Source organism: Rhagoletis zephyria, unplaced genomic scaffold (assembly GCF_001687245.7).
Source record: "Rhagoletis zephyria isolate East Lansing unplaced genomic scaffold, Rhagoletis_zephyria_1.1 Rzeph_scaffold_02474, whole genome shotgun sequence".
Taxonomy (NCBI): Eukaryota; Metazoa; Arthropoda; class Insecta; order Diptera; family Tephritidae; genus Rhagoletis; species Rhagoletis zephyria.
Genome location: NW_016159558.1, coordinates 15,518 through 26,144, shown reverse-complemented (window position 1 = coordinate 26,144; position 10,627 = coordinate 15,518). Strand labels below are relative to the sequence as shown.

General features: G+C 39.9%; 1 protein-coding gene across 2 annotated transcripts in view; it reads left to right on the top strand.

The window, feature by feature from the left end:
- Positions 1 to 8,630, top strand: part of LOC108366975 (putative methyltransferase NSUN6) — a 15,611-nt gene extending 6,981 nt beyond the window's left edge. The window contains exons 1-3 of one of the 2 annotated variants that reach the window (XM_017621482.1): positions 6,998 to 7,044; positions 7,227 to 8,434; positions 8,500 to 8,630. In XM_017621482.1, coding sequence (XP_017476971.1) covers positions 7,248 to 8,434; positions 8,500 to 8,599 — 1,287 coding nt within the window. In that variant the 5' untranslated portion in view covers positions 6,998 to 7,044; positions 7,227 to 7,247 and the 3' untranslated portion in view covers positions 8,600 to 8,630. Of the gene's footprint in view, positions 1 to 6,997; positions 7,045 to 7,226; positions 8,435 to 8,499 lie in introns of those variants that run through there. The other variant, XM_017621481.1, reaches the window with a different exon arrangement.
- Positions 8,631 to 10,627: the final 1,997 nt, after the last annotated feature.

Genomic DNA, 10,627 nt, shown 5'->3' with positions numbered 1-10,627 from the left:
GAGAAGAACATTGAATGTTCGAAAAATTTCCAGCGACGGAATCGTGCAAGTGTGCGCTAGCGCATTAAAATGTATGGGTAGCATTGTTGTAATTTTTGGGCTTGCGGATTCGCAACGACAGAATCGCGCCAATGTGCGCTTCGCTAAATGCGATAGCATGAACGCTCTTCGAAAACATATGTTCGAAAGTGCTAAATGTTGCATTTTAAATGCAGCAAAAACGCTGCATAAATGTACATTTGCTAAATGCGATAGCATTAACGCTCTTCGAAAACATATGTTCGAAAGTGCTAAATGTTGCATTTTAAATGCAGCAAAAACGCTGCATAACGCATAAAAACACATTTAGCGCATTAAGCTCTATATGCTACTCTAAATGTACATTTATCCATACAAAATTCGTCACCTAATTGCAACTAAATGCAACTCCATTTCTGCATTAAGAATCTGAATGCTAAAAGCAACTCTGTCATCTTCACAAATTTCCACGATTCGAACACGGTTTAATGAGAAAAAGTGGCAACATTGCTTTTTCGCGTACACAGTGGCTAGCTGTGTTTCAGTGATCGCCGAACGAGATTTCATTTATTATTTTACATTATTTGGATAAAGAAAAGTTTGCAAATTCAACATCGATGTGATGCTGATAGAAATCTCTATAAATTTGTGATCAACTCTGTTTTGCTTCCTAATTAAGTCTTATTAACTACCTTTTCTTTTGTTAGGTACGTCTTCTTAGTTTTGCATTATTTGCGGTGTTCAATAGGTAGATGAATTGTTCTGGCTTGTTTTTGCTGGCAGGTAGAAGTCAGTGATTTTTATCTTCTTTGTTTTTGTAGTTAGTGTATTCCCTTCCATGTCTATCCTTAATATTTTCTTGTTGTAATTTTTCTTCTCGTCCAGTAGTTTTAGAGGTTCGAACAGTACGTCCGATACAGTATTTATTTGCTTATTTATTATTTGTCCTTGAAGGTCTTCTGTTTATATATTTCCATATTTTCTAATACATATATTTAATAATCTTTGTCCTTGTTTGTCCAATTTTCATTGGTGCACATTTATTTTTGATCATGTGATTTGCGAAGTTCGATTCTGTTGTAGCCTCTGGTTTTCAATATTTCTTATTATAATCGCTTATGTGTTCTCGATACCTTGTTCTTATATTTCGTCCTGTTTGTCCTATGTAGCTGTATCGGCACTCGCAGGTTAACTTGTTAACGCCCTGTTTATTTAGCGAGTCTTTCTCGCTTATTTTCTCTTTCAACATTCTTCTTGGTCCTTGTTTTAAATGATGTCTGAATGTCGTACTTGTGAAAGAATTTAGAAAGTTTATACGATGTCTTTTCCGTGTAAGTTTGAACAGCCCAAGTTTTTTTATTGTTTTCCACTTTGCTCGTTTTTTCGATTTTGTGTTTCTTAACGTTTCAACCATGCCTCTCCTATATCCGTTATTTTCCGCAATGGCATATATTGTATCCAGTTCATTCTTGTAGAGTTCTTCTGTTAGAGGGGTCCTTTCAAGCCTTGTTATTAGTTGGCTAAGTGCTGCATTTTTATGTTGCTGTGGATGGTTTGAGCTGTTGTGTATTATTGTATCTGTGGCTGTTGGTTTTCTGTATATTTCGAACTCAATCTTGCTCATGGTATTGTTTATTTTAATTGTTAAATCCAGATAGTTAATCTTTCTCTCCTCTTTCCATGGTGAATTTTGTATTCTGGTGTTGTTGTCTGCTTCTCTGTTTCCCTCTATTAGACATATTACATCATCGACATATCTCGCGTAAAATTTTACTCCTAGGTTGGTCGACAGGTTTTCCATATATTTCTCCTCTAGTGTTTGCATGAATACTTCCAAGAGTATTGCTGACGTCGGATTGTCCATTCCTAACCCGTTCGTTTGTTTATAAATGTCTTTTGATTGAACCTGAAGTAGTTCTGTTTTAATGTAACCCGCAATGCGCTTACTATTTCAGTATCAGCTTCTTTTTTCATTTTTCCAATCAGTATTTCTTGTACGGTCTTTATGATTTCTATTGTTGGTATCGATGGGTAAAGGTCCTTGATGTCGAATGATACGAATTTAGTGGTTTTGTTGATCATCATCATCATCTTCATCTTCTCTATTAGTTCTGCTGTATTCGTAATGGTGTATTCCAGGTTATCCTTCAGCAGCGTCTTTAGGTAGGTGATTGGAGAGTCTGCTCCCGGAGACGCTGCTGAAGGAGGGACGCTACTCAAGCAGGGACGGCGGGCCAAGGGCCATGCCAGATATAAAATATATGAGCAAGAGTGTTCCTCTGTATTTTAAGGACAGTAGACTGATCAGACTGCTCAGAGTCTCATATGACGGAATCGGGAGCATGAAGACGGTAAGTTTAAAGAATGTAAAGCGTAACGGAGCAACATTTTCTGAACTCTTTCCAACCTATTTTTATGAAAAGCACAGTATGATCTCCAAATAAATGCTGCATACTCTAAATTAGACCGTATAAAGGCCGAAAACAGCATCTTAAGTGTGCATAGATCTAAAAAATTCGAAGAGTTCGTTCTTACAAATGCAAGTGAGTGTGTAATTAGGGGATAACGCGAAAGCGAATCACTATTCCAAATTTGCAAGAGTACGAGAACACCCTACAAACAAAATGTTCGGCTGTAGTTGGCCACAGACGACGAGTGCCTCGTTTGTGGTTTTGCGGTCACATCATTAACATGGATGTACATACATAAAGTTTACATAATTTAACCTCATTTATAAAAATTTCAATTAACCCACAAGGTTTGTAAGCATTTATCCGCCGATCTGAACACTTCAAGCATCAACGCAAAATGGGACAGTTGAATATGCTTTCAATGTATCGCTAGCTGAAAATCAACATTTTTTAATTTATGGCGATCATGCGCTCCAAAATGCCCACAAGCGGTGAACATGACCGAGATCACGAGCATGCAGCGGTAGTATTCTCAGTCCATCCTAGTATTTATTTTAAAGGTTTCGGTTTGAAAGTTTCTTCGAATAACTCCTCAATTTCCGAAGCTTCTTATATCACCAAGGCACAGGAGTGCGGCTAAAGGGTGGACCAGGCGGATAATCTTTATCCGAAATGGCGCGAAAGACTGACGTGCTTTTTTGAAGTCACCCAAAATCCCTTCGGCGGTTATGACGTCAAATAAGAAGAGCAAGTCGAAGGACACTACTAAGACAATCCGTCGGTCTAACCGAGTTTTCGTAAAAAAACAGTGGTAACGAGTGTCATCGACACGTTTCTAGAGAACATTAGGGCCTAGTAAGATTTGGACGCTCCTTCATCCCAAGAGGGAAAGTCAATAAATTTACGCCATCACTGAGCGGATTTTGGCAGATAACTGCTTCCCGACTCATACCCCTTGTAAGCGGATGGCAGTGTTGCCACGGACACATTTTTTTTTCTACCAGTCAAAACCTACCAAAAAACATACATTAACATTTTACTGTACGGACTTATACAAATGTACATATGTCTCTTTACACATACATATATATTATTATTATTATTACGTCCGGAATACTCAAGCTACGACCTAAAAATATCTATTGTGCTGAACGCTAATTGAAATCACTCCAACCTTAGGCTATTTAAGAAGTTAAAGTCAGCCCTTTGTTTGCCTTCAAACCCTTTATGTCCCGGAACCCACCGCAGCGTTACGCTATTGTGGGCTTCCAGGTGAATCAAAAGAGCTTTATATCCGTCTTAATGGTGGCAGGTAGGCCATAGCTCACTTAGCGCTCTCTGAGCACATGTGTGTTTCACACATAGAGCTCGAGCTGAACAGTGCATTTAACGCAAACTGTCTCACTTATTGATTCGTTTGAATGTTAGTATGCTGACCACTGGTGTAAAGCCCTTAACGCTTGCTGACTATCCGACATATTTATTGTGGCTCCATTTGTCCTTCTACAAAGACATTCGGGAACACAGACTTCGAATGCTTCCGTGTGGAACATGGTTGGGTATGTGCCCATTGCCAGACTTTCGTCGAATCTTGATCCAAGTACGCCTGCCCCAGTACTCCGGTTGTCCATCTTCGATCTGTCGGTATACCATACTTGGGACCCTTCACTAATCATAATTATCGCTTTACAGCAGTCCCTTTCATGAATTCTGATCTTATAGAAGGATAACTCGGGGTCATCCGTGAATGGCTTGTCAACCCCTAAATTACACGTGACACCAAGGGCATCCGCTGTACATGTGCGCATAGCTCCTGTGGTGACTACGCAGACCAGTCGGTGCAGCTTGCTCAGGGGGCACCCGCGTCTACTAGCTTAGCTTTTGGCTACCAGGCCAAAGCCGCATATGTAACAACGGGTTTTACACCGTATTCAAAGACCAATACGTTAGTTTAGACGAAATTCCTCACGTCTTCCCATAAAGTCTCTGACATGCTTAAAATGCCCTTGTAGCCTTGTTGGTAACATTCGCGAGATGTGAGTTCCGATTGAGACTTTTTCCAGAGTTACCCCTAGATACTTCTCCTCGTCTGAGAACTCAATTTCTGTCCCTGCCAAGGTGGGTCTAGTCAAGTTGACTTTCCTTCTTTTGATTTTTGATAAATGGGGCAATGGTGGACTTCAGTGGGTTTATTGGCAAGCCCAGCGCACCAGTCTTCAGTGCATATGCATACGTATGTAGTTTATCACAACTTTCATAGTTCAGTTCAATTTAAATTAGATAACTTGTAGGCACATAAAGTATACATCTGTGTTCGTGTGAAATATTAGTTTATGCTGGGAAGCTGGCCTTAGTATAATGCGGCATTCCCTTTAAACTACAAGAAATTTTTTGATGAGACTTAATAAGAATGTTGACTTGCTAGTATCGGAACTATTTCTTGCGCGTTTATTTGCCAAAAGTTCTTCAACGGCTTGGCGCCAGGGCGTCATTCGCAATCGTATGCTGCGAATAATGCATTATACTAAAGCCAGCCTTTCGACATAAACTACTATTCCATACGAACACATACAGATGCGTGCAACTAATTAGCAACGAAATTCAAAACGATATTCCTTGCAAATTATGTTTATTTATTTATTTTTAATAATTTTCATTTAAAATATATTTCAATCTATTTCAGAAACCACAATAACAAAAGTTGCAAAGCTTGCACAAATTGCAAAAAAATTAATCAAACTTCAAAAATTGTCATCAAAATTGCGCATTTTCTTCCGTTGCGCATTTTCTTCCAATATAACGCATGATCAAAATATTTTTTACATGGAAAAAAATCCGCAACACCCTCGACAAAAAAAATTCTAAAAAATCACCGGTAATTTTTAGCGACTTGAAACTTGAACTTTATTATACTAAAATTGAATGGGCTACAAAACTGCATACCCGAAAACTTTCTAAATATTCTAATTAAAAATTTTGAAATTTTGATGACAATTTTTTTAAGTTTGATTAATTTTTTTGCAATTTGTGCAAGCTTTGCAACTTTTGTTATTGTGATTTCTGATATAGATTGAATTATATTTTAAATGAAAATTATTAAAAATAAATAAATAAACATAATTTGCAAGCAATATCGTTTTGAATTTCGTTGCTAATTAGTTGCACGCATCTGTACATATATGGCAATTAAAGGAGTATACATTGTACTTACGAATCCAGCATATTTACATGTTTGCGGTCCCCGTTATACGTTGCTAAAATATTTGGAGATACATATTATTTATTTTTCGCAAATAACTCTTATTGTCTCGGAATCTACCAAAATTCAATCTAGCCTACCAATTTACCAAATGAAAAAAAACTTACCAGTTTTGGTAGGAAAAGCCCATGTATGTCAACACTGGCGGATGGTCAGGCTCCGTCTCTGAAGAAGAGTGAAGAGGCAAATCTACTCTCCTCAGCGATGCGTTCTCTCGCGTAAACGCTGGAGACTTGTGTGTTAATTTGGTCTTTCAGAATCCATAACACTGGCGCAAATGCGGTTGATTTCCACTCTTGTTAGAACGCATGAATCAATAATAATACAAGGTTCCACGATTGAGAGAATACAAAGGTTGTGCCGATCTCGGACCGCTATTCCTCTTTTAACGAATTTGACAGAATCGTTGTTTGCATGACGTCACACTTGTGCAACTTGTTTACGTTTTCCTTGCAAAATTTTTTCTTCTTCTTCCATTCTTGCTCACGTTTTGGAATTTCTCTCTCGCAATTGCACCAGTGTGACGTCACACAAAAGTTATTCTCAAAAATCCTCTCTGATCGGCGCAATCTTGTATTCTATCATTCTTGACAAGATTCGATAAACTGACAGTTGTCTCTCTCGCACCGCTCCCTTGGCAGTGGCACCGTGTTGCTTCTTTGCAAATTTACTTGGAAAAAGTGTAGATTTGGTGTGAAATAGAAGTATAAGCTTTTGCGCAATATGGTTATTTGTATATGCGTATGAAGCACATTTAACTGATGAAAACATAAATTGTTTTTAAATTGGATGTTTACATAAATCTCATAGTAGTTTTAATATAATTCTGAGTCCTTTTGCAGTTTTTTTTATACAGCTAAATATCCCATAAATTACGTAATTCACGTAGATATATTAATTTTTCGTTTAAAATGCCAGATGTCCTGCTAATTTACAGAATTTACAAAAGGAATTTCACTACTAATTGCCTGCTTTTCGTAATTTTCTATAACCATTTTCGCACCAAGGGATTTCATTCTTCCCCTTTCTCCGTCCTTCGTAAATGCAACTTTTTGTAAGGGAGTGCCAAACCGCGGCTGTCAATAATTATCTAACCTTGTATTATTGATTCATGGTTAGAACATAGATAAAAAGAAGGGACAACTCGTTATAATTACAGCGAGTGTAAGCAACAGGGGCGTGCCTTCTCTTTTGCCCTAGTACGTTTATGGTTGGATGAAAAGAGAACGCGCGCCCCTGTTACTCTTTTTCACTACAATTATAACGAGTTTGCCCTTCTTATTATCTACGTTCTTTGCTACCACCTGGAGTACAATCCATAAGTTTATCCCTGTTGCCACAGTGATTGATGTTTCAGTTGGTATTCTGGTCACTCGCACCAGTGAATTTTAGTCGCCTTTTACAACAAGCATGCCCTACTTGGGGTATATTCTAAACACCCTTTTAAAAGATTTAAATTTTACTTTAAATAATACAAGAATGTAACCATTATAGCAATGTCATACACAAAAATACATGCCTTTTGATAATATTTTCAGCCTGCTCAGTTAGGGGAGCTGATGAGTTGGTTATGTCGGCCGCCAACTATTACAACATATCGCGTAAATATGCTCCGAACAACAGTTCAGGCATTCAAACAAAAATTGCGGTTAGTACTACAAGAAAGATACCCACAACCACCTCAAGTGTACGAAGTTTCCAACATCCCTGAAGTGCTTTGCATATCACCCATATTACTTAAGAATATGGATATAAAGCTAAAACAGACGGAATTACAACGTGAAGTTGTAGTTGATAGTTGTTGTGGTGCGTCCTTACTACGTGGCGCTCACATCTATGCGCCTGGTGTTCTAGCTATGGAAGCGGGCACAAAATTAGGTGAGCAAGTATTGGTATATGCCGATTTAGCGGGTAAGTGCAAACAAGGCACGAATACACGCTATGATTCGCCTGATAAACTTCTTTTGGGTGTGGGTACTATTCGGATGCAACGTCATCAGATTTTCGGTCCCTCAACTAATAGTTGTACAAATAGCGAACCCGAGCCATTGAAAGGGATCGCAGTAGAGATGTTGGCCACAACGTCTGGAGTACCCAGTATTGGTGATCTAAGCTGCAGTGAAGCCCTACTACAGAACCTGCCCTCTATTCTATGCGTGCGCGTGCTGAACCCTCAATTTGGCGAACGTATATTAGACATGTGTGCAGCCCCCGGAAATAAAACGACTCATATTGCAGAGATGATGACCGATCAAGGAGAAATAATAGCTCTTGATAAGGTGCCAAAGAAGATATCAGTTATGAAAGAAAAGATAACGAGTGAAGGCTTAAAGAGCATACGTGCGTACGCCTTCGACGCTACGAAAGCATTTGATCCATCTAAACCAGCGGGAGCTAAGCATAGTTTACTTGAACCACCTTTTGGGGCTAATACGTTCGATAAAATTTTGCTAGATGCACCTTGTAGCGCTTTGGGGAATAGACCATTTCTGATAGCTCCATCCAATATGACGTCATCCATGCTCGGATCGTATCCGAAAGTACAGAGAAAATTATTTTCGGCAGCTGTGCCTTTGCTCAAACCCCACGGTGTGTTAGTTTATAGTACTTGCACAGTGACTGAGGCAGAGAATGAAGGCATAGTAGCTTGGGTTCTCGAAAAATTCCCTCAGATGCGACTAGTCGAAGCTACACCCCGTTTTGGCGGAAATGGCTTAGAACACACTGGTCTAAATAATGAAGAGAGGTAAGTGAACATCGATATACACAATATACGTAGCGTAATTACCAGTATTTTTGTTTTTATTCTAGACAATACCTGCAGCGGTTTAACTACAATTCAACAGAAACCGAAGGAATACACATAGATACTGTAGGATTTTTTATAGCGAAATTTATAAAATGTGGTTGAAGTTACACCAATTAAACACCACTCAAATGTTTATCTTTGTTAAGCTCTACCTAGCACTTAGTAGATAGAATTTAAAATTGTGGTTCAAATCGAATGCGCTGTGGAAAGTCACTCACCAACGCGATTTATTCTGCTCCCTTACTCCACAGATTTGCGTATCCGGTGCCAGCATGCAAATCTTTTTGTTCATATTTTTGAATGATGGGGTAGTAAATATTTCGTCTTGTACTCCCTGTCAAAAATGGAAATTCCACTTGCACCGCGTTATTGTGACATGCTTCATAAAAATTTTATGGGCTTAAGGATTCTTGACAGTTTCTTCACGCTTTGTTGTTGCGACTTACTTAGCCCGGCCTATATCTGCTTGTTTCCTATTCGTTGTCGTAAAGCTCAACTATCTGGACGCCTAGGATCACTTCGACTGGGTTGGACCAAAGGAGGGGGGCGTTAGTTGAGTGGAATTTCGTGGGCTTGCGAGGAGGTGTGTCGAGTCATGGGGAAGACTATGCATTCCCGACACGTGTTGGGCACATCTGGGCTTTTCCTGCTCAGTTAGGAATTTAATCTGCTGCAGTATTCAGAGCGAAGTTGCATTAGAGAGGTGCAAAACCCGACAATCATGCAAAAACTTCGTGGTGGTCTCACGACCTTTCAGCACTCAGGAAAGATGTGCGGAAGAAATTCAATAGCAATAGAAAAAGAACTGGGTGACGGGGGGAATACACCACGAGCCTAACTACATACAATAAAGAGATCAGGAAAGCAAAGAGCTTTAGAAGCTTCTGCGAGAATATAACATCCACTCCTGCAGTGGCGAGACTGCATAAAGCCTAGAAAAAGGCAGGATAGAAACCTAACTAGCAATAAGGCTACCGAATTGCACGTACACTGGCACCGAGGAAGAAAGAGCACGTGTCCTGCCACTTTCCTGATACATCCGACAAGATCACGGAAATGCCTATTCAAGAAAAATCTTCTCGCGAAAGAGCGTCGGGTGGCCGTCGCGCTCACTTGATCCGTACAAGTCCTGTAGACGGTATCTATCCGGCATTTCTACAACGGGGAGAGGACGTAGTTGCCCCACATTTAGTAGTTATAATGAAAGATAGTCTAGCCCTAGCCTACTTCCCGACTACAGCGTCTCGTGTATGTGCATCACAGGCGCAATGTGCACCTGCCCACGGCAGCAGGCAGCTAAACGATCCCTAATAAACTTCACCAGAGAAGGATGGGGTAGAGAGAAGGTAGTATCATCTCGTAACATAGAATCCCTCAGGGAGCAGATCCCCATAACCTAATTTCCACGAGATGATGGCAAAGTTATTTGCTTCGAAAGGAACTTCAAAATAGAATTAGGGAATAGAGCAGCTGGACTGACACTAACATCCAGAAATACTCTCAGCTGCACCCTGTAATTTGATGCTCAGATGGCTCAAAAACACCAGAGGACATTGGGGCTGGCATCATCGGTCCAAGATCAAAGATCGCAGCTCATGGGCAGACTCCCTAGTATATTCTTTGCGGAGGTCCACGCCAGTAGTCTGTGTGCAGAGATTAACCTCCAGAGAAGATATCGCTATCAAAATATCCTTTTACTAGATGATAGTAAGCATAGGTTACAAGGTCTTATCGAGTGTATTGTGTGAAAGACTGAAGCCCACCGTCAATGAACTGATTGGGCCTTATCAGTGTGGCTTTAGACCTGGCAAATCCACCATAGACCAGGTATTCACAATACGCCAAATCTTGGAAAAGACCCGCGAGAAAAGGATCGACACTCACCACCTATTTGTCGACTTTAAAGCCGCTTTTGACAGCACTAAAAGGAGTTGCCTATACGCCGCTATGTCTGAATTTGGCATCCCCTCAAAACTCATACGGCTGTGTAAAATGACGTTGAGCAATACCACCAGCTCCGTCAGAATTGGGAAAGACCTCTCCGATCCGTTCACCACAAAACGAGGTTTCAGACCGGGCGACTCCCTTTCATGTGACTTCTTTAATCTAATGTTGGAGAAGATAATAAGA